Here is a 25,062-nt window from a genome sequence, read left to right on the forward strand (position 1 = left end):
TTTTTCCTCATAGCACGAAATGGTAGGTGTGTATCATTAAAGAGCATTTATTTAATAATTTATGTGGCATTATTTTGACTCCAGTTATAAACAAAAGGCACTCAATCTCTGTCTTTAGGTTGTGTGTGGCAGCAAAAAAGAATCACAAAGGGACAACTGGTGCAGAGAAAAAGAACAGAAACTAAAATTAAGAACTAGAGCCAGTGATTCCAACAACACAAAGTGATCACACAAGGTTCAGGGAGAAGACTTACCTCCAAGTCTGGTCCTGGAATACAAACAGCACCCATGTGTGTTTTCTCTTTTTAGGTCACACTCACTTGAAATTGACAAGAAAAGTAATGTGCGCTTATACTTTCGAAATGGCCAAAAGGAAGATTAAGATATTCACATGTCCCCCAAGATCACATATGGTAGTTCCAACAGTACACACAGTGTGTATGCTTCTGTACCACTTACTGTAGTTGGTCTCCTAGTCATCTCTACTGCAAAGATGATCTGGCAGGAGAAATTATTCACCCCTTCAGATTTGTATTGTTTAATTCTACAGAAGCAAGCTGAGGGCGCACAAACTTGACATGTAGACAGTATGATAGAGTTCAAGAAATGTGCTCACTTGCCTTTTTTTCCTCCTGTAATGAAGAAGCCAATGGATGCTCTAATAAAACTGCTTTCAGGCAAATAGCTATAGTCCGTAGGAACTGTGGAGACAGGAAATGATCAAATTAACCAATGAACCTGGTGGGACTAATGAAGGAAGGACAATGATGTCATGCTGCCATATCAACCTAGAGACAAAGCAGAAGTGTTTATGCCATTAATCTCAGAACAATACTCTGTGGTTGCAACTAATTCTATTAGGTTAAGTGACTGGCCTTGAAGTCATCACTTAGGCTATGCAAGCAAATCTAAAACGGTGGTAAATCTAGAGGAGGCTGAAAGACCACAGAGGACAAAAATTGTACTGAAGTGGTTTAAAAAAACCCTTTTCCACTTTGGCACATCAATGAGCTGCAATCCAGTGACTTCCTCTGTGTCAGCAAGGAGTCTACTGGGCTTCTAGGATGAGACCACCATTCTCTGGGCTATTTCAGGGAACCCTGAGTCAGATATATGAACTATGGAAATACATCAATCAGCATTGATATCAGCTAGTCTCTTACTTCATAAGGCAGGGACCTCTATGTGACCAACACGTGCAAATAACCAGATGTGCCTGCTGACCTGGAACAATGAAGGAGTGACATTTATGCTTGTTGAGTCCTGGGAGTTTCCCAGATTCTTTTCCTCCCAGTTCCACATAATTGTTTCATGAAATGTTTTTTACTGGGATAGATGGCTCAACTTTTCCAGACACACAATCATGTTGCTCCAAAGAACCTGGGTGTAAGATGATTCACTACGACCTGCCTTCAGTATATGTGGGCCAGACCGTGTACTCCACAGTATAACAATTAAAAGCCTATGTGAAAAAGCAAAAGCCTGACATACACATGCTATTTTACCAGGACCTTGTGAGAGCACTGCCCTTCAAAACTAGCAATACCAAGGGTTTCTAATATGACTACTTTTTTTTTCCTTTTCCAGTTTTAATATGACAGCTTCTAGTTGTCTAAAGTTCATTATATTGGGAATGCTGTGAAACCATGTCCTATTTCTATAGCTGAGGAGTGATTGAAAATGAGGGAGACAGTAATTATAGTAGCCCATGGTAATGCTGTCTGTAGACTACCTGTCAGGGGATATGTGAAACTAGGTTTTAATGAGGAATCTTTGGTACCTAAACCTCCCTGGCATGAGTCCAAGAGAGCCAGTGGTCAAAATTCTATAAAGAGCAAGGAGTAGCTATAGGTCCCAGTGCATTACAGTGATGCCTTCCCCGGAAGATCTCCAAGTACACACATAAGTTAAGCATGTGGGAACTGCAAATATTTTTATTGCTTTTATTAAAAAGCTGGAAATAGAAAAAGCCTTGTTACATTAAGACCTAGGATTTTAATTCCAAGGCCAAGGAGATATACATCTTTAAAAGTACTTACCCAATTATTTTCTCAAAACCAGGGGCCAGAAGAATTCCAGCCATATATGAAGAGTTTTTTAATGAAATATGAATATTATACAAACTATGATTACATCTAGTAAAATAAAAAGAACTCTGTTCCAAGCTTCAAGGGTCTGATTCCTAGTTTCTGAATTTCTCATTAAGCTTATACCTAAGTCATGTAATCTTTCTGAGCCTCGGGTTCTCCATTTGTAAAATATGGGGTTAGACTCAATGTCTAAACCGATCTCCAAGGAAGGCAGAGAGAAAGAGTGAAAAGAGCATGGGCTTTGGCGGCCGACAGATCTTAGTTCAAACCGCATGTTTACCATTTACTGCTATGTGACCCTGGGCAAGTCAGGAGACCTCTCCACAGTCCATTTTCCTCTGATGTAAAAGAGGGACAGTAATATCCACCACCGATATTACTGTGCTAGGGTAGCTGTGAAAATTAACTCTCTTAACAAAGCACATTGCCCCACGTCAGCAATCCCTCCTTCCAGCTCCAGTGTTCTATGACTCCAGTCTTACCCGAGGTTCTACTTTGATTTGAGGACAGAGTAGACAGATGAAGATGTCCTAGAAGCCAGATTGCATTTGACTGAAGACCAATCACCCCAGACACACTGATGACCTACAAATGAAATGTAACAGTTCAATGATGGGGCAAGATCCAAATTCTATTCAATACAAGGCCACTCACAGGAGGTCACTAATCTTTTATGAGGTGGTGGCTTGGCTGGTAATGAGATACAAGATGTACTATCAACTGTCTAGTATACTAAACGTGGGACATAGAGGTGATCAACAAGTGTTGCTGAATGAATGAATGAATCTATCAGTCATGATGGAACGTACCAGTGGTTGTCTCAGTTTTCACTGACTCAGACTGGTCTAAAGGAATTTTCAAAAAATGAGAAAAGAAAATCCAAAAAGTAAAAAGAGGCGATAGTTGCTTAAAACTAAAGTACCTTTAAAAGTAGAAGGGGATACTATTTTGTTCTCTTCTTTGCATAATGCTCTATTACTGTTTTATCATTCATAATAAGATTTTTAAAATAATAGTTTTCATTTATAGATTTTTCCCCAAGTTACAGCAACTTATGTTTCAGTAGAATTTTTTTGGAGAATATTCATATTCATACATGCAAAAGAGAGTTTCTTCTGTTCAGAAATTTGTTTGCTTTTTAAACCATGAATTCCTAAAACTTCTTTATGTGGTGAGTATTATAACCAGCTATATTTGGCAAGAAAGAAAACAAGTACGCTAAGTGAAAAGCCTAGGATACAAAGTTCTACATATGGTAAGAATACAACTATGCAGAGAAAATAAGAATGCTTAAAAAGAAATATGACCAAATATTAGTAGCAGCTGCTTCAGGTTGGGAGGAACATCATTGATATTTTTTCAGCTTCTTTCATCCTGTACTTTTAAGTTTATTCAATGAACATCATGATTTTTTAAAAATAAAAATCTGAAAATATAAAATCATTTCTCAGCAGATGGACATGTTTATTCTTTAGACAAGGAGAATGCTGACCATAATTTACCCAAATACTTTTACCAATGACATCTGAACTAGTGCCTCTTGACCATTCTGCTTAGATATATGCCCTGCCCTTTGACTGTCTTCCACTTTTCCTTGTCTGGAGGGCCTGACATTCTTTGCAAGGTCAGGTTTTAATTTTTAAGAGAAACCAGTGCCAACTTAACTCAAAAATGCCAGCTTTCTTTTTTTCCAGAGGTGGTGTGTGTTGATCAGCAAATTATGCAGGGCCGTAAACCATTCTCCAATGACCCTTGAACTCACCATGAATAACCAGAGATTTTCCCATTGTCTAAGTAAAACAGTTTATATCATGAAAAAGAAAAAAGACCACAAAGGGGAATATCTGTTTTCCCACTCAAGGGTCTGAAATTCCCCTTCTCACCTGAGTTAAAGTTCTAATGACTTCATTAAGTCTGCCTTGAAAATGAGAGGACTGGATGGCTTCTGACTTCAGCTGAAAGAAAAAGGAGAAATACCCATCCCGCATCCCCCCAGAAGTAAATAATGATATTCCCAGTGTATGAGTTATCATCATCTAAGCTGTGAAATAATTTATCATTATATCCTTATATTTCAAAAACAAAAGCTGTGAGCTCCTTGAAGGCAGTGCCCATGCTTTATGAAATCACTGATTTCCTAGCACCAGTTCAGTGTGGCATGTAGCAGTCACGTAATAAACCTTTACTGTATGAACAAAGGAACACCTTAGAATTACTTGTAAATTTACATATACATATGTCCACTACACAAAACATTTTAAAGTGAAAGCATAATTACATAGATATAAACTTAAACATCACAGATGCAAAACGGAGTTTCTTATGAATGGCTTTTTAAATTTCTTAGGATCCAATCACTTTTCTCATTCAGAGAATTTTGCAGAAAGTATATAAGTTGACTAGGTTTAATTCCTACAAACCAAATAAAATAAGGAACATACCTCTATAGAAAGAATTCCTGACCAAGAGCAATTTTCCATATATAAAGGCATTAGAAAGCCCAGTGTAAACAATACCATGATCATATATTGTTCTTTCCTTAGCATACTGAGATATTGGGTATTCTTTTCTTTTCTTTTTTTTTTTTTTTTAAACATCTTTATTGGGGTATAATTGCTTTACAATGGTGTGTTAGTTTCTGCTTTATAACAAAGTGAATCAGTTATACATATACATATGTTCCCATATGTCTTCCCTCTTGCGTCTCCCTCCCTCCCACTCTCCCTATCCCACCCCTCCAGGCTGTCACAAAGCACCGAGCTAATATCCCTGTGCCTTGCGGCTGCTTCCCCCTAGCTATCTACCTTACTACCTTTGTTAGTGTGTATATGTCCATGACTCTCTCTAGCCCTGTCAAAGCTCACCCTTCCCCCTCCCCATATCCTCAAGTCCGTTCTCCAGTAGGTCTGCGTCTTTATTCCTGTCTTACCCCTAGGTTCTTCATGACATTTTTTTTCCCCTTAAATTCCATATATATGTGTTAGCATACGGTATTTGTCTTTTTCTTTCTGACTTACTTCACTCTGTATGACAGACTCTAGGTCTATCCATCTCATTACAAATAGCTCAATTTCATTTCTTTTTAAGGCTGAGTAATATTCCATTGTATATATGTGCCACATCTTCTTTATCCATTCATCCGATGATGGGCGCTTAGGTTGTTTCCATCTCCGGGCTATTGTAAATAGAGCTGCAATGAACATTTTGGTACATGACTCTTTTTGAATTTTGGTTTTCTCAGGGTATATGCCCAGTAGTGGGATTGCTGGGTCATATGGTAATTCTATTTGTAGTTTTTTAAGGAACCTCCATACTGTTCTCCATAGTGGCTGAACCAATTCACATTCCCACCAGCAGTGCAAGAGTGTTCCCTTTTCTCCACACCCTCTCCAGCATTTATTGTTTGTAGATTTTTTGATGATGGCCATTCTGACTGGTGTGAGATGATATCTCATTGTAGTTTTGATTTGCATTTCTCTAATGATTAATGATGTTGAGCATTCTTTCATGTGTTTGTTGGCATTCTGTATATCTTCTTTGGAGAAATGTCTATTTAGGTCTTCTGCCCATTTTTGGATTGGGTTGTTTGTTTTTTTGTTATTGAGCTGCATGAGCTGCTTGTAAATTTTGGAGATTAATCCTTTGTCAGTTGCTTCATTTGCAAATATTTTCTCCCATTCTGAGGGTTGTCTTTTGGTCTTGATTATGGTTTCCTTTGCTGTGCAAAAGCTTTGAAGTTTCATTAGGTCCCATTTGTTTATTTTTGTTTTTATTTCCATTTCTCTAGGAGGTGGGTCAGAAAGGATCTTGCTGTGATTTATGTCATAGAGTGTTCTGCCTATGTTTTCCTCTAAGAGTTTGATAGTTTCTGGCCTTACATTTAGGTCTTTAATCCATTTTGAGCTTATTTTTGTGTATGGTGTTAGGGAGTGATCTAATCTCATACTTTTACATGTACCTGTCCAGTTTTCCCAGCACCATTTATTGAAGAGGCTGTCCTTTCTCCACTGTACATTCCTGCCACCTTTATCAAAGATAAGGTGTCCATATGTGCGTGGGTTTATCGCTGGGCTTTCTATCCTGTTCCATTGATCTTTCTGTTTTTGTGCCAGTACCATACTGTCTTGATTACTGTAGCTTTGTAGTATAGTCTGAAGTCAGGGAGCCTGATTCCTCCAGCTCCTTTTTTCGTTCTCAAGATTGCTTTGGCTATTCGGGGTCTTTTGTGTTTCCATACAAATTGCGAAATTTTTTGTTCTAGTTCTGTGAAAAATGCCAGTGGTAGTTTTATAGGGATTGCATTGAATCTGTAGATTGCTTTGGGTAGTAGAGTCATTTTCACAATGTTGATTCTTCCCATCCAAGAACATGGTATATCTCTCCATCTATTTGTATCATCTTTAATTTCTTTCATCAGTGTCTTATAATTTTCTGCATACAGGTCTTTCGTCTCCTTAGGTAGGTTTATTCCTAGATATTTTATTCTTTTTGTTGCAATGGTAAATGGGAGTGTTTTCTTGATTTCACTTTCAGATTTTTCATCATTAGTATATAGGAATGCCAGAGATTTCTGTGCATTAACTTTGTATCCTGCTACTTTACCAAATTCATTGATTAGCTCTAGTAGTTTTCTGGTAGCATCTTTAGGATTCTCTATGTATAGTATCATGTCATCTGCAAACAGTGACAGCTTTACTTCTTCTTTTCCGATTTGGATTCCTTTTATTTCCTTTTCTTCTCTGATTGCTGTGGCTAAAACTTCCAAAACTATGTTGAATAAGAGTGGTGAGAGTGGGCAACCTTGTCTTGTTCCTGATCTTAGTGGAAATGCTTTCAGTTTTTCACCATTGAGGATGATGTTTGCTGTGGGCTTGTCATATATGGCCTTTATTATGTTGAGGAAAGTTCCCTCTATGCCTACTTTCTGCAGGGTTTTTAGCAAAAATGGGTGTTGAATTTTGTCGAAAGCTTTCTCTGCATCTATTGAGATGATCATATGGTTTTTCTCCTTCAATTTGTTAATATGGTTTATCACATTGATAGATTTGCGTATATTGAAGAATCCTTGCATTCCTGGAATAAACCCCACTTGATCATGGTGTATGATCCTTTTAATGTGCTGTTGGATTCTGTTTGCTAGTATTTTGTTGAGGATTTTTGCATCTATGTTCACCAGTGATATTGGCCTGTAGTTTTCTTTCTTTGTGACATCCTTGTCTGGTTTTGGTATCAAGGTGATGGTGGCCTCGTAGAAGGAATTTGGGAGTGTTCCTCCCTCTGCTATATTTTGGAAGAGTTTGAGAAGGATAGGTGTTAGTTCTTCTCTAAACGTTTGATAGAATTCACCTGTGAAGCCATCTGGTCCTGGGCTTTTGTTTGTTGGAAGATTTTTAATCACAGTTTCAATTTCAGTGCTTGTGATTGGTCTGTTCATATTTTCTATTTCTTCCTGATTCAGTCTTGGCAGGTTGTGCATTTCTAAGAATTTGTCCATTTCTTCCAGATTGTCCATTTTATTGGCATAGAGTTGCTTGTAGTAATCTCTCATGATTTGTTTTATTTCTGCAGTGTCAGTTGTTACTTCTCCTTTTTCATTTCTAATTCTATTGATTTGAGTCTTCTCCCTTTTTTTCTTGATGAGTCTGGCTAGTGGTTTATCTATTTTGTTTATCTTCTCAAAGAACCAGCTTTTAGTTTTATTGATCTTTGCTATCGTTTCCTTCATTTCTTTTTCATTTATTTCTGATCTGATTTTTATGATTTCTTTCCTTCTGCTAGCTTTGGGGTTTTTTTGTTCTTCTTTCTCTAATTGCTTGAGGTGCAAGGTTAGGTTGTTTATTCGAGATGTTTCCTGCTTCTTAAGGTGGGCTTGTATTGCTATAAACTTCCCCCTTAGAACTGCTTTTGCTGCATCCCATATGTTTTGGGTCGTTGTGTCTCCATTGTCATTTGTTTCTAGGTATTTTTTGATTTCCTCTTTGATTTCTTCAGTGATCACTTCATTATTAAGTAGTGTATTGTTTAGCCTCCATGTGTTTGTATTTTTTACAGATCTTTTCCTGTAATTGATATCTAGTCTCATGGCGTTGTGGTCAGAAAAGATACTTGATACAATTTCAATTTTCTTAAATTTACCAAGGCTTGATTTGTGACCCAAGATATGATCTATCCTGGAGAATGTTCCATGAGCACTTGAGAAAAATGTGTATTCTGTTGTTTTTGGATGGAGTGTCCTATAAATATCAATTAACTCCATCTTGTTTAATGTATCATTTAAAGCTTGTGTTTCCTTATTTATTTTCATTTTGGATGATCTGTCCATGGGTGAAAGTGGGGTGTTAAAGTCCCCTACTATGATTGTGTTACTGTCAATCTCCCCTTTTATGGCTGTTAGTATTTGCCTTATGTATTGAGGTGCTCCTATGTTGGGTGCATAAATATTTACAATTGTTATATCTTCTTCTTGGATCGATCCCTTGACCATTATGTAGTGTCCTTCTTTGTCTCTTGTAATAGTCCTTATTTTAAAGTCTATTTTGTCTGATATGAGAATTGCTACTCCAGCTTTCTTTTGGTTTCCATTTGCATGGAATATCTTTTTCCATCCCCTTATTTTCAGTCTGTATGTGTCTCTAGGCCTGAAGTGGGTCTCTTGTAGACAGCATATATAAGGGTCTTGTTTTTGTATCCATTCAGCCAATCTGTGTCTTTTGGTGGGAGCATTTAGTCCATTTACATTTAAGGTAATTATCGATATGTATGTTCCTATTCCCATTTTCTATATTGTTTTGGGTTCGTTATTATAGGTCTTTTCCTTCTCTTGTGTTCCTTGTCTAGAGAAGTTCCTTTAGCATTTGTTGTAAAGCTGGTTTGGTGGTGCTAAACTCTCTCAGCTTTTGCTTGTCTGTAAAGGTTTTAATTTCTCCATCAAATCTGAATGAGATCCTTGCTGGGTAGAGTAGTCTTGGTTGCAGGTTTTTCTCCGTCATCACTTTCAGTATGTCCTGCCACTCCCTTCTGGCTTGTAGGGTTTCTGCTGAGAGATCAGCTGTTAACCTTATGGGGATTCCCTTGTGTGTTATTTGCTGTTTTTCCCTTGCTGCTTTTAATATGCTTTCTTTGTATTTAATTTTTGACAGTTTGATTAATATGTGTCTTGGCGTATTTCTCCTTGTATTTATCCTGTATGGGACTCTCTGTGCTTCCTGGACTTGATTAACTATTTCCTTTCCCATATTAGGGAAGTTTTCAACTATAATCTCTTCAAATATTTTCTCAGTCCCTTTCTTTTTCTCTTCTTCTTCTGGAACCCCTATAATTCGAATGTTGGTGCGTTTAATGTTGTCCCAGAGGTCTCTGAGACTGTCCTCAGTTCTTTTCATTCTTTTTTCTTTATTCTGCTCTGCAGTAGTTATTTCCACTATTTTATCTTCCAGGTCACTTATCCGTTCTTCTGCCTCAGTTATTCTGTTATTGATCCCATCTAGAGTACTTTTAATTTCATTTATTGCGTTGTTCATCATTGCTTGTTTCATCTTTATTTCTTCTAGGTCCTTGTTAACTGTTTCTTGCATTTTGTCCATTCTACTTCCAAGATTTCGGATCATCCTTACTATCATTATTCTGAATTCTTTTTCAGGTAGACTGCCTATTTCCTCTTCATTTGTTAGGTCTGGTGCATTTTTATCTTACTCCTTCATCTGCTGTGTGTTTTTCTGTCTTCTCATTTTGCTTATCTTACTGTGTTTGGGGTCTCCTTTTTGCAGGCTGCACATTCGTAGTTCCCGTTGTTTTTGATGTCTGTCTCCAGTGGCTAAGGTTGTTTCAGTGGGTTGTGTAGGCTTCCTGGTGGAGGGGACTAGTGCCTGTGTTGTGGTGGATGAGGCTGGATCTTGTCTCTCTAGTGGGCAGGTTCACGTCTGGTGGTGTGTTTTGGGGTGTCTGTGGCCTTATTGTGATTTTAGGCAGCCTCTCTGCTAATGGGTGGGGTTGTGTTCCTGTTTTGCTAGTTGTTTGGCATAGGTTGTCTAGCACTGTGGCTTGCTGGTCGTTGAGTGAAGCTGGGGGCTGGTGTTAAGATGGAGGTCACTGGGAGATTTCCACTGTTTAATATTATGTGGAGCTGGGAGGTCTCTTGTTGACCAGTGTCCTGAAGTTGGCTCTCCTACCTCAGAGGCAGAGCCCTGACTCCTGGCTGGAGCACCAAGAGCCTTTCATCCACACGGCTCAGAATAAAAGGGAGAAAAAGTAGAGAGAATTAGTAGAAGTATGAGGAAAGAAAGAAGGAAAGGAGGAAAGGAAGGAAGGAAGAAAGAAGCAAAGAAGGAAAGAAAGGAGGGAGGGAGGGAGGAAGGAAGGAAGGAAGGAAGGAGGGAAAGAAGGAAAAAAGACAGAAAGAAGATACAGTAAAAATAAAACAAAGTATAATACAGTTATTGAATTAAAAAATATTTAGAAAAAAGAAAAACAGAGGGACGGATAGAACCTTAGGACAAATGTTGGAAGCAAAGCTATACAGAGAAAATCTTATACAGAAGCATACACATACACCTTCACAAAAAGAGGTAAAGGGGGAAAAATCATAAATCTTGCTCTCAGAGACCACCTCCTCAATTTGGGGTGATTCGTTGTCTAAAGGAGGGAAGGACGGAAAGAAAGAAAGAAAGAAGGAACGAAGGTAAAGTATAATAAAGTTATTACAATTAAAATTAATTATTGAGAAAAAAATTTTTTTTAAAAAACCATGGACGGATAGAGCCCTAGGACAAATGGTGGAAGCAAGAGTATACAGACAAGATCTCACACATAAGCATACACGTACACATTCACAAAAAGAGGAAAAGGGAAAAAAATCATAGATCTCGCTCCTAAATTCCACCTCTTCAATTTGGGATCATTCCTTGTCTATTCAGGTATTCCACAGATGCAGGGTATATCAAGTTGATTGTGGAGCTTTAATCCGCTGCTTCTGAGGCTGCTGGGAAAGATTTCCCTTTCTCTTCTTTGTTCTCACAGCTCACAGGAGCTCAGCTTTGGATTTGGCCCTGCCTCTGCGTGTAGGTCGCTGGAGGGCATCTGTTTTTTGCTCAGACAGGACAGGGTTAAAGGGGCCGCTGATTCGGGGGCTCTGGCTCACTCAGGCCCGGGGTGGGGGGAAGGAGGGGCACTGCGTGCCGGGCGGGCCTGCGGCGTCAGAGGCGGCGTGACGTTGCGGCAGAGGCCGGCGTGACGTTGCACCAGCCTGAGGCCCGCCGTGCGTTCTCCCGGGGAAGTTGTCCCTGGTTCCCGGGAACCTGGCAGTGGCGGGCTGCACAGGCTCCGCGGAAGAGGGGTGTGGAGAGTGACCTGTGCTCGCACACAGGCCTCTTGGTGGCGGCAGCAGCAGCCTTAGTGTCTCCCGCCCGTCTCTGGGGTCCGCGCTTTTAGCCGCGGCTCGCGCCAGTCTCTGGGGTTCGCGCTTTTAGCCGCGGCTCGCGCCCGTCTCTGGGGTTCGCGCTTTTAGCCGCGGCTCGCGCCCGTCTCTGGAGTTCCTTTAAGCAGCGCTCTTAAACCCCTCTCCTCGCGCACCAGGAAACAAAGAGGGAAGAAAAAGTCTCTTGCCTCTTCGGCAGGTGCAGGCTTTTCCCCGAACTCCCTCCCGGCTAGTCGTGGTGCACTAACCCCTTCAGGCTATGTTCAAGCCGCCAACCCCAGTCTTCTCCCTGCGCTCCGTCCAAAACCGAAACCCGAGCCTCAGCTCGCAGCCCCGCCCGCCCGGGCGGGTGAGCAGACAAGCCTCTCGGGCTGGTGAGTGCCGGTCGGCACCGATCCTCTGTGTGGGAATCTCCCCGCTTTGCCCTCCGCACCCGTCGCTGTGCACTACTCCGCGGTCCCGAAGCCCCCCCCTCCGCCTCCCGCAGTCTCCGCCCGCGGAGGGGCTTCCTAGTGTGTGGAAACTTTTCCTCCTTAACAGCTCCCTCCCACTGGCGCAGGTGCCGTCCTTATTCTTTTGTCTCTGTTTTTTCTTTTGCCCTACCCAGGTACGTGGGGAGTTTCTTGCCTTTTGGGAGGTCTGAGGTCTTCTGCCAGCCTTCAGTAGGTGTTCTGTAGGAGTTGTTCCACGTGTAGATGTATTTCTGGTGTATCCGTGGGGAGGAAGGCGATCTCCGCGTCTTACTCTTCCGCCATCTTCAAGGTCCCCCCTCTAGTGCACTCTTATTATAAACAACTTTTACTGGTACCTCACTGCCCCATTTCCAGTCGCAACCACACGTTTGGGCAAACGTTTAAAAGTATGACGAAAGTTTTGAAAAGATGCATTATTTCTCGATTATTAAGCGCAACGTATGCTCGGTGAGACGTGTTAACGTACGGCTAGGGTAAAACTGAGCCACCTTTCACAAGCCCACAGCTCAGGGGACCGCGCTCTCCGACTCTGGACTCGCGGCCAGGCCTGGATCTTCGACGCGCCGGGTATTCTTTTCTTGCTGTGACTACGTACACATTTAGGTTTCTTCCCCCACCCGCCCGCCCCCTTTTTTCTTTACCTGCATTACATCCCCTTCAGAGCCTACCAAGGCCACCATGCCATGAAGAGCTGCCAAACACAGCATTGTGGAGGTGCCCTGAAAACAAAGCATCAGAATATGTCAAGAGGGAAACAGTCCTTGGGTTTGAAGTGGATAAAAATTATATCAAAGAAAAACAACTGGCCAAAATGGTACTAAATTTGTAGGGTCAACACAACCTGTGTCACTGAACTGAGAACGGCAGCAGACTTGAATAAAGTAACAGGTTAAAGTTGTTAGATTCTAGGTGGTTTCTTGTCGTTTTTTATTTTTCAAAACCACAGTGTTGTTTTAAAATTAACACACTGACAAAATAGCCAGTTAAAAAAGAAAACTATAATGGTTAACAGGATGTATCATTTATAAGGCATTAAAAATACATGTGTCTTGGGGGAGATTGGTTCAAGATGGCGGAGTAGAAGGAAGTGCGCTCACTCCCTCTTGTGAGAACACCAAAATAATAACTAACTGCTGAACAATCATTGACAGGAAGATATTGGAACTCACCAAAAAGAGATACCCCACATCCAAAGACAAAGGATAAGCTGCAATGAGATGGTAGGAGGGGTGCAATCACAATAAAATCAGATCCTGTAACTGCTGGGTGGGTGACTCACAAACTGGAGAACAATTATAACACAGCAGTCCACCCACTGGAGTGAAGTTTCTGAGCCCCACGTTAGGCTTCCCAACCTGGTCTGGCAACGGGAGGAGGAATTCCCAGAGAATCAGACTTTGAAGGCTAGTGGGATTTCATTGCAGGACTTCGACAGGACTGGGGGAAACAGAGACTCCACTCTTGGAGGGCACACACAAAGTAGTGTGCACATCAGGACCCAGAGGAAGGAGCAGTGACCCCATAGGAGACTGAACCAAACCTAACAGCTAGTGTTGGAGAGTCTCCTGCAGAGGCGGGGGGTGGCTGTGGCTCACCATGGGGACAAGGACACTGGCAGCAGAAGCTCTGGGAAGTACTCCTTGGCGTGAGCCCTTTCAGAGTCCACCATTAGCCCCACCAAAGAGCCTGTAGCCTCCAGCGCTGGGTAACCTCAGACCAAACAACCAACAGGGAGGGAACTCAGCCCCACCCAACAGCAGACAAGTGGATTAAAGTTTTACTCAGCTCTGCCACCAGAGCAACACCCAGCTCTACCCACCACCAGTCCCTCCCATCAGGAAGCTTGCACAAGCCTCTTAGAAAGCCTCATCCACCAGAGGGCAGACAGCAGAAGCAAGAAGAACTACAATCCTGCAGCCTGTGGAACGAAAACCACATTCACAGAATGATAGACAAAATAAAAAGGCAGAGGACTATGTACCAGATGAAGGAACAAGATAAAACCCCAGAAAAACAACTAAATGAAGGGGAGAACGGTAACCTTCCAGAAAAAGAATTCAGAATAATGATAGTGAAGATGATCCAGGACCTCGGAAAAAGAATGGAGGCAAAAATCGAGAACATGCAAGAAATGTTTAACAAAGACCTAGGAGAATTAAAGAACAAACACCTAGAAGAATTAAAGAACAAGCAAACAGAGATGAACAATACAATAACTGAAATGAAAAATACACCAGAAGGAATCAATAGCAGAATAACTATAAATCAATAGCAGAATAAGAATAACGGATAAGTGACCTGGAAGATAGATTGCTGGAATTCACTGCTGCAGAGCAGAATAAAGAAGGAAGAATGAAAAAATGAAGAAAGCCTAAGAGACGTCTGGGCCAACATTAAATGCACCAACGTTTGCATTACAGGGGTCCCAGAAGGAGAAGAGAGAGAGAAAGAACCCGAGAAAATATCTAAAGAGATTATAGTCAGAAACTTCCCAAACATGGGAAAGGAAATAGACACCCAAGTCCAGAAAGCACAGAGAATCCCAGGCAGGATAAACCCAAGGAGAAACATGCCGAGACACATAGTAATCAAATCAACAAAAATTAAAGAAAAAGAAAAATTATTAAAAGTGACAAGGGAAAAACGACAAATAACGTACAAGGGAACCCCCATGAGGTAAACAGCTGATTTCTCAGCAGAAACTCTACAAGCCAGAAGGGAGTGGCATGATACATTTAAAGTGATGAAAGGGAAGAAACTACAACCAAGATTACTATACCCAGCAAGGATCTCATTCAGATTCGACAGAGAAATCAAAAGCTTTACAGACAAACAAAAGCTAAGAGAATTCAGCACCACCAAACCAGCTCTACAACAAATGCTAAAGGAACTTCTCTAACTTCTCTAAGCAGTGTTTCTTGGGAAACACAAGAGAAAAAAGGACCTACAAAGACAGACCCTAAACAATTAAGAAAATGGTAATAGGAACATACATATCGACAATTACCTTAAATGTGAATGGATTAAATGCTCCAACCAAAAGACACAGCCTTGCTGAATGGACACAAAAGCACAACCCGTATATATACTGTCTACAAGAGACCCACTTCAGACCTAGGGACACATACAGACTGAAAGTGAGGGGATGGAAAAAGATATTCCATGCAAATGGAAATCAAAAGAGAGCTGGAGTGGCAATACTTATATCAGATAAAATAGACTTTAAAATAAAGACTGTTACAAGAGACAAGGAAGGACACTACATACTGATCAAGGGATCGATCCAAGAAAAAGATATAACAATTATAAATATATATGCACCCAACATAGGACCACCTCAAAAGATAAGGCAAATGCTAAGAGCCATAAAAGGAGAAATTGACAGTAACAGAATAATAGAGGGGGACTTTAACACCTCACTTACACCAATGGACAGATCACCCAGACAGAAAATTAATAAGGAAACACAAGCTTTAAATGTCACAATAGACCAGATAGATTTAATCGATATTTATAGGACATTCCATCTGAAAACAGCAGATTACACTTTCTTCTCAAGTGCACACAGAACATTCTCCAGGAGAGATCACATCTTGGGTCACAAATCAAGCCTCAGTAAATTTAAGAAAATTGAAATCATATCAAGCATCTTTTCCAACCAAAACGCTGAGATTAGAAACAAATTACAGGGAAAAAAACATAAAACACACAAACACATGGAGGCTAAACAATACATTACAAAATAACCAAGAGATCATCGAAGAAATCAAAGAGGAAATCAAAAATACCTAGAGACAAATAACAACAAAAACACGACAATCCAAAACCTATGGGATGCAGCAAAAGCAGTTCTAAGAGGGACGTTTATAGCTATACAATTCTACCTCAAGAGACAAGAAACATCTCAAACAAACAGTCTAAACTTACACTTAAGGGGACTAGAGAAAGAGGAACAATCAAAACCCAAAGTTAGTAGAGGAAAGAAATCATGAAGATTAGATCAGAAATAACTGAAAAACAAATGAAGGAAACAATAGCAAAGATCAATAAAACTAAAAGCTGGTTATTTGAGAAGATAAACAAAATTGATAAACCTTTAGCCAGACCCATCAAGAAAAAGAGGGAGAGGACTCATATCAATAAAATCAGAAATGAAAAAGGAGAAGTTACAATGGACACTGCAGAAATACCAAGCACCATAAGAGACTACTACAAGCAACTCTATACCAATAAAACGGACAATCTGAAGAAATGGACAAACTCTTAGAAAGGTATAACCTGCCAAGACTGAACCAGGAAGAAATAGAAAATATGAACAGACCAATCACAAGGAATGAAATTGAAACTGTGATTAAAAATCTTCCAACAAACAGAAGTCCAGGACCAGATGACTTCACAGGTGAATTCTATCAAACATTTAGAGAAGAGCTAACACCCTTCCTTCTCAAACGCGTCCAAAAAATTGCAGAGGAAGGAACACTACTAAACTCATTCTATGAGGCCACCATCACCCTGTTACCAAAACCAGGCAAAGATACTACAAAAAAAGAAAATTACAGACCAATATCACTGATGAATATAGGTGCAAAAATCCTCAACAAAGTACTAGCAAACAGAATCCAGCAGCACATTAAAAGGATCATACATCATGATCAAGTGGGATTTATCCCAAGGATGAAAGGATTCTTCAATATACTCAAATCAATCAATGTGATACACCATATTAACAAATGGAAGAATAAAAACCATATATTTTTATGTTTTGCAAGTCCTAGCCACGGCAATCAGAGAAGAAAAAGAAATAAAAGGAATACAAATTGGAAAAGAAGTAAAACTGTCACTCTTTTCAGATGTCACAATACTATACACAGATAATCCTAAAGATGCCATCAAAAAACTAGAGCTAATCAATGAATTTGGTAAAGTTGCAGGATACAAAATTAATACACAGAAATCTCTTGCATTCCTATACACTAACAATGAAAGATCAGAAAGAGAAATTAACGAAACAATCCCATTCACCATTGCAACAAAAAGAATAAAATACCTAGGAATAAACCGACCTAAGGAGGTAAAAGACCTGTACTCAGAAAACTATAAGACACTGATGAAAGAAATCAAAGATGACACAAACAGATGGAGAGCTATACCATGTTCTTGGACTGTAAGAATCAATATTGCAAAAATGACTATATTACCCAAAGCAATCTACAGATTCAGTGCAATTCCTATCAAATTACCAACGGCAATTTTTACAGAACTAGAACAAAAAAATCTTAAAATTTGTATGGAGGCACAAAAGACCCCGAATAGCCAAAGCAATCTTGAGGGGAAAAAACGGAGCTGGAGGAATCAGACTCTGTGTCCTCAGACTATACTACAAAGCTACAGTAATCAAGACAATATGGCACAGGCACAAAAACAGAAATATAGATCAATGGAACAGGATAGAAAGACCAGATATAAACTCACACACCTATGGTCAACTAATCTATGACAAAGGAGGCAAGGATATACAATGGAGAAAAGACAGTCTCTTCAGTAAGTGGTGCTGGCAAAACTGGACAGGTACATGTAAAAGAATGAAATTACAACATTCCCTAACACCATATATAGAAATAAACTCAAAATGGATTAAGGACCTAAATGTAAGACTGGACACTATAAACCTCTCAGAGGAAAACATAGGAAGAACACTCTTTGACATAAATCACAGCAAGATCTTTTTTGACCCACCTCCTAGAGTAATGGAAATAAAAACAAAAATAAGCAAATGGGACCTAATGAAACTTAAAAGCTTTTGTCCAGCAAAGGAATCTATAAATAAGACAAAAAGACAACCCTCAGAATGGGAGAAAATATTTGCAAATGAATCAACATACAAAGTATTAATCTCCTAAATATATAAACAGCTCATGCAGCTCAATATTAAAAAAACAAACAACCCAATCAAAAAATGGGCAGAAGATCTAAATGGACATTTCTCCGAAGAAGATATACAGATTGCCAAGAAGCACATGAAAAGCTGCTCAACATCTCTAATTATTAGAGAAGTGTAAATCAAAACTACAATGAGGTATCACCTCACACCAGTTAGAATGGGAATCATCAGAAAATCTATAAACAACAAATGCTGGAGAGGGTGTGGAGAAAAGGGAACCCTCTTGCACTGTTGGTGGGAATGTAAATTGATACGGCCACTATGGAGAACAATATGGAGGTTCCTTAAAAAACTAAAAACAGAATTACCATATGACCCAGCAATTCCACTACTGGGCATATACCTAGGGAAAACCATAATTCAAAAAGACACATGCACCCCAATGTTCACTGCAGCACTATTTACAATAGCCAGGTCATGGAAGCAACCTAAATGCCCATCGACAGACGAACAGATAAAGAAGATGTGGTACAGATATACAATGGAATATTACTGAACCATGAAATGGAACAAAATTGGGTTATTTGTAGTGATGTGGATGGACCTAGAGACTGTCAAACAGAGTGAAATAAGTCAGAAAGAGAAAAACAAATATTGTCTATTAATGCATATATGCAGAATACAGAAAAATGGTACAGATGAACTAGTTTGCAGGGCAGAAATAGAGACACACATGTAGAGGACAAATGTATGGACACCAAGGGGGGAAGCAGGTGGTAGTGGTGGAGGTGGGATGAATTGGGAGATTGTGATGGACATGTACACACTAATATGTATAAAATAGATAACTAATAAGAACCTGCTGTATAAAAAAATAATAATAAAATTAAATTAAAAAGGAAAAAAAAAGTGCATGTGTCTCTTCCATTTGAAATTGCCTATTCTTTTATGGTTAAGCTATATATCTTGGCAGCACCTATAAATGGTCCAATAAAGTAGCTCTTTTTCCTTTATAAAACTATAAAATAACATGCAGGAGGTCCTTCTACCTCTGTTAAAACAATTCTGATCCAGGCAGGGAGCAGTTTGTTGCCCAAGTCTTCAGCTTTTCCATGTCCACACACAGACAAACCATGAACTATGTTTCCTAACGCCAGGGCAAAACCTGAAGTCTGTTAAAAATAAATTAAAAGAAGAGGTAAGAAAAAAAGAAGAATGGCACAGATCAGGAACGTTCATATACAGCAAAACAAGCACATTTAAGGGCTCCCTTTCCTATAGACAGATTCTGTTTCCATCTGAAAATCAGAGATTTGCAGATTTTTAAAATCTACACCAGTCTGCAACAGAAACTGCAGTCTAATTGTATGGAATTTGGCTTCAGTAAGTGGTTTATTTTAGGAAAAGAATACTGCACTACTGATTGACTTGGGTCAAACAATCCAAATTCTAAGAAGGAGGTTAGGGTGAAAACACCAAGGTAAATCACCCAAGCCCAGTCAACCCCCAAACAAGAGGAGAAAATATTCTATAATGAGCACAGCATATGCAAACTTCTATATTTTGGTGTTTGCAAAATCTATTCTTTTTTTTCTAATTTTACATTAATTTAATTTTATTTTTTATTGAAGTATAGTTGATTCACAATGCAAAATCTATTCTGACTGTAAGTGAGCAGGCATACAACCATAAAATAATAACAATACAAAACAGCACAGGCTTAAAACCTGGACTGAATCCTGCAGTAACCCACTATGGCCAATATTAAGGCTTTGGAGAAATCTAAAAAACAAAGAACTGAGCAAACAAAATACAAACAGGGAAATTCTAGAGCCTGTGTGATCAGAGGGAACATTTTTGTTTCAATTTTTAAAAATTATGGTAAAATACACATAACATAAAATTTACCATCTTAACCATTTTTAAGTGTACAGTTCAGTGGTATGAAGTACATTCATAATGCTGTGCAACCATCACTCCCATCCATCTTTAGAACTCTTTTCATCTTGCAAAACTGAAATTCTGTACCCATTAAACAATAATTCCCCATTCCCCCTCCCTCAGCCCCTGGCAACCACCATTCCACTTTCTGTCTCTATGCTTTTGACTGTTCTAAATACCTCATATAAACAGAATCATACAGTGTTTGTTTTTTTGTGACGGGCCTATTTCACTTAGCATAATGCCCTTGAGGTTATCCACGTCATAGTGTATGTCAGAATTTTCTTCCTTTTGAAGGCTGACTAATATTTCAGAGGGAATATTTTAAGGGTATTTCATTTAAATTGCAGGAATCTAAATTTTCTTATATATTTAGTCACGAGCAGAGTTTCTCTGCCTTGAACTTGCTGAGGCTTTACTTTATCAGATTACTCTATGTATTCCTATCGTTACGAATTTTTGTTTCTAGCCTTACATAACTCTTATATTCCCTAGCCACGTGTTTTAAGATTTTATAAATACAGAGCAATAGCTGGAGAGACAGTAAAGACTTTCGTACTCAGACCAAAAAAGAAAAAATGTCTATAGGGGATAAAGAGAGAAAAAGATATCTGTGGATACTGGCTATAGCTGTGGACAAGACAAGAGTTAGAAGTTCCTCAGTTCCAGGCACAAAACATACCACATTATAGTCTAATTCAGAGTAAATTAGAATTAAGACTTAGCAGCAGCCTGAGACCCACTGAGAAATAACCAGAAATTCCAACCTGCTGGTTGTTCTCCACTAACAGTCGAAGCTTATTCATAATATCTTCAGCCTCCACAGCCTCAATAATTCCGGCACTGAATGCGGATGTACATACACAGCTGAGGGTATAGGCAAGGACCTGAAAAGAAAAGACAAGAGAAACACATGTTTTCATGAGGGTAAATAAAAGAACACGGTTTAGTTGAAACGAATATTTTGTCAAACTTATCCCTGGCATAAGGATTGGATTCGAGTATACCCACTATAGACGGGGCACTGTTCTGCTGCCTAACTTATATTTCATAACAATATTATGAGATGGGGGTCATTATGGCTACTTTCTGGATAAAATCCTCGAGGCTCAATTACACATAGCTAGCAAGTGACAGAGGCGAGATTCAAACCTGGGTCTTTAGACGCTAAATCAAAACGTTCCCTCAACAGTAGAAGTAGATTTTCATCACCAGTGGATACTACTAATGGCCATGTGCTCTGATCCAAGGCCAAACTGGAGAGGAAATTCAAAGCAGTGAAACGCTGCTACATGAAGATTCCCTAGTAGAAGTAGTGGAGCATGACGGACGAGAAAGGTGGGTTTTAGAGTTGGATAAATTGTGTAAAATAGGGATAATACTACTCACTTCAGAGCACTGGTGTGATTTTAATAAGCAAATGAATAAATAAACAGATGAATAAATGAACAAATTATAAATTTTTTTAAAATATTGGGAGTAGAAACAATACTTGAGTGTATATCCCAAATTGACCACTGACTGGCTAAGTAACTTTAAGCAAGTCACTCCAACTATTTGAGCTTCCATTTGTCCAAATCAAGGTTATTCATCCCTCCCTGCTACCTTGCATTTTCATGATGAATCCCTTCCTCACAAAGATGATGTTAAGACAAAGTAGAAATGTTCAACTCCTCACACTGATTGATAACAGCATGAAAAAAAGAGGCAGTTTCTAAGGTAGAAATTGGATAATAAAAATCAGAGGGGAGGAACAACCGAAATTGCTTGCTCGCGGCCTTTTAAATCAAACCATCAAGGCAGACAGATGCATCAATTATAAAAACCTTGCTTTCATTTATTAATCAAACTGCTCCGTGGTTGTAACATTTTCTCCTTCGGCTTAGAAAAAAAATGTACTTTCCAACTGTGCTCTGCACTGCTTTAAAAATGGAAATGTGGTGCATGTCTTAGAACAAAACTGCAACCCTCTATGCCCCAAAGAAATTCACTGATTCAACAAGTCCTATTGCTGAAAGCAGAGGAGCTGAGCAGGGAAACACAGCAGCCATTATGTGCTCATCAATAGCTCGTGGGCAGGCCAGGGGGAAAATAGGATCTGCTCTAATGAGACGGAGAATCTAGTGAGGCCAAGAGGTCAGCCCAGGCTCCTCCCAGAGAGAAGAGCCCTGCAGCGGCGCGGCTTCACCTGGGCTCACAGACACACAGGCCTTAGATGTCCTGCTCGACCCAGTCAACACACAGACCAGAGCCCAGGATCCCAATTCTGCATATTTTTACACCATCACAGAAAAATCTTTTCATTAAGTGTGGTGCAGGGAATTTCCTCAATAATTTTTCATGCTTACTGACATTAAAAAAAATCAAATGCCTTTTCGATCCACAGTTTCTTAAGCTTATTCCTGGCCATTTCTTAAAGTTATACTTGGATGGAGGCTAATTCTAAAAAATCTCCATTTAACCTTCCTCCAGAAATTGCAGCTCTTCTTAGAAACTGCCTTCTAGTGATACTGAGTTAGGTTTTTGTATTCACTAAAGGCTTTTATATGCCACATGTAAGTCTAACTTGATTTAAATAGCTGCACTATTTGAAAACCTTATGATCTAATGTAGGTTGTTTGCCACTCAGATTTTCTCCTTAGCCCAGCTGAAATTGAGGGAGGATTTAATTTCAGAGTTACCAAAACAGGAGAAGTAGAAAATAAGCAGCAAGAGGAAAACAAAAGCCAGCAGAGGGAAGGAAACCGGAACGTTGGTCTCCTACCTCCTGAAAGGTTCTGCTCTGGCCCCCGCTGTCATCCAGGTACACGGAGAGCTTCCGAAGCGAGGCTGCCACGTGAACTCGCGACTCTGTTCGGCTGCTGTGGCTCATGAGGGACAGGACAAGTCCAACTCCCAGTACACAGCCCGTGCTTGGATGCCAAAAAAAGATGAGTGAAAATCGTAAGAAATCCACGCCATTGCTCCTCACTTATCATGGGAGTTGCCAGTGCTCTACAACCCGAGGTAAGATGGCTGGATTCTAATTCTGCTGCCTGGTGTACAGGTGTATTCCATGACCAACGCCCCCCCCCCCAATCAAAATGTGTCCGTGGCCCATGCCAGTGCTATGTACCCAATGGTAAAAACAAATAAATACATGAAATAGTTTGACAAACTGTGTAAGAGAAGGAGGCATAAAAATTAGTCAAACCAGTTCTATCTCTGAACTTAGAGAAATGCCGTGGTCCTCTCTCCACTGACTGCCCCCCCCCAATCATGCTGAGTGCACTATGATTAACTGCATAAGGAGAGAAAAGCCTAAATTTCAGGATATGAGCTGAGGCCATCTGACTAATAACGGGGGGAGGAGGGGCACATAAATCTAAGGCATAATTACAAGGTACTGCTAAGTGCTTCATGTTTCCTAGTCAACTTCAACAAGTGGAATTTCTGTCTCAAAGAAACTGTGTATTTGTCTGTGCACAATGACATTAATCCTCTTCTCCCCTCTGATCCCTCCGAGTACCACTGGGTCAGAAGAGAAAATGGACAAATGACAGGCTTGTCAAAAGTTACCCCATGTGACAATTCAATTGGAATCTTGGGCTTTGTGCCCCAGTTCTCCTGAAAGAATACATATCCATTTAAAGAAAAGAATTGTTCTCCCAGAAAACTTCTGGTTAGTGTGATAAGATAAATGTGGCTTGGGGGTAATTTTTTACTCTTTTGAAAAAGTTTTTATCATCATTGTTGTTTTTCAAGTTGAGGAAATGCTGACTTTTTCAGAAATCATCCTCACTCTGGTTTGGCTTGCCTCTCTTCCTGATATCTACTGCTTAAGAAGACATTCCAGGGCATTTCTCCAATAACATATTTCAATGCCCGTATGTTATGTCATTTTGCTCTTATATAGCATCTATCGCTTTGGCTGGCGTCAAGACCTTCACATAGTTTCTTGAACATGTTAGTTACTTCCCCTGACACCTCTGTGCCAATGGAGCTTCCACATCCGATAAGAGATACCCAAGAGGATGGAGAGGCTACAGGATTTGCTCAAGGTCATGCAGAGAGTTTCCAGCAGAGCATGGACAGAAGACAGGGTTTTTTGATTTCCAACCTTCTGTTCCAACTGCCAAACCCAGGCCCCTCTCGGCACCCTGTGTGATGCCATGATGGAATGATTATGAGAAGGCAACATGTCTCAGATGTGTTTTCCTAGGTTCTATTGCACAACAATCTGGCATTAGAAAATCCTTTGTCAGGAAGCTACTGCAGCAATAATCCAAGTCAGGCAGAACTGCTGTTCCTGCTTACATGAACTTAACAACCAGCTCAACTAGCATAATGCATATTTCAATGAGTTAAATCAGCATCTAACATCTGAACACTGTGTGCTTTTGAGACAAATCACATTTCTGAAAGAGGAAAGGCTGCTGCTGATTAGAATGGATTTAAAGTCTTTGTTTTCATTTAGACTCTACAGGAAAGGTTTTTTTTGGCCATCTTTCTATATTGATGCATATGAAAACCTGAAATCAGACCAAAGATATAGTTAGACAAATATCATTTAATACTTTAAAATTTAACTTTTGCTCCCTCTTTAATTATGTAACTGCTATTTATGCTTAGGATTTCAAATGTTACTTCCTCAGGGATACCTGCCCTGGCCCAGCAGGGAACCTCCTTAATATTTTCCCACAGTACCTTGTACTAATTTACTTCAGACAATTTTAATGATATACTCCGATGAAGATTATCTGGGAGCTGATTTGATTACTGACCACATCCTTCACTAGCTTGCAAGCTCCATGAGGGTAGGTACCTTTTCTGTTTTTTCCTCACTACAGTATTTGTGGCACCTAGTAACACTGCTTGACAGGGGGAGGCATTCAACCAACATTTACTGAATGCTGAAGAACTGACCAAATTCTCTTTAGTTTCAAGAGAATCTAAAGTGGAGAGAAAAATCTATAGGGGGGAACCCCCTCCCAAAAAAAAGCCAAGGCTTGATTTTCATGTTCAGTTGGAGGCAAAATTTATGAGTGGTAAAATTCACTGAATATATCATCCAAGATTCAATCAAGAAAACTCGATTTCTATTTTTTGCCTGACTAATTTAAGAAAGAGGTGTCAGGTTTATGAGGCAAAAAGATTCTTCGCAAAGCTCACTTAACTACTGGGGTTCATCTTCTTCAAATAATAGACAGGTCTTGCTTTTCTGGCTATCTGGGCACACAAAAATCTCTATCCCCTGGACTGAAGCTCCTCTTTCACCATCTCAAG

The 25,062-nt window shown here is 39.7% G+C and overlaps 1 protein-coding gene across 11 annotated transcripts in view; it reads right to left on the reverse strand.

The window, feature by feature from the left end:
* Positions 1–25,062, reverse strand: part of FOCAD (focadhesin) — a 322,109-nt gene that overhangs the window by 42,820 nt on the left and 254,227 nt on the right. For 9 of the 11 annotated variants that reach the window (XM_022573810.3, XM_089913173.1, XM_089913169.1 and 6 more), the window contains 7 exons: positions 22,562–22,709; positions 20,565–20,684; positions 18,906–19,028; positions 12,617–12,694; positions 3,974–4,045; positions 2,573–2,675; positions 621–701 (listed from right to left, as the gene is read on the reverse strand). In XM_022573810.3, coding sequence (XP_022429518.2) covers positions 621–701; positions 2,573–2,675; positions 3,974–4,045; positions 12,617–12,694; positions 18,906–19,028; positions 20,565–20,684; positions 22,562–22,709 — 725 coding nt within the window. The remainder of the gene's footprint in view (positions 1–620; positions 702–2,572; positions 2,676–3,973; positions 4,046–12,616; positions 12,695–18,905; positions 19,029–20,564; positions 20,685–22,561; positions 22,710–25,062) is intronic. The other 2 variants (XM_089913172.1, XM_089913171.1) reach the window with 2 other exon arrangements.

The sequence above is a fragment of the Delphinapterus leucas genome, chromosome 6 (genome assembly GCF_059928025.1).
Source record: "Delphinapterus leucas isolate spDelLeu-1000000601 "Yukka" chromosome 6, BTC_Dleu_Yukka2, whole genome shotgun sequence".
In the NCBI taxonomy this organism is placed as follows: Eukaryota; Metazoa; Chordata; class Mammalia; order Artiodactyla; family Monodontidae; genus Delphinapterus; species Delphinapterus leucas.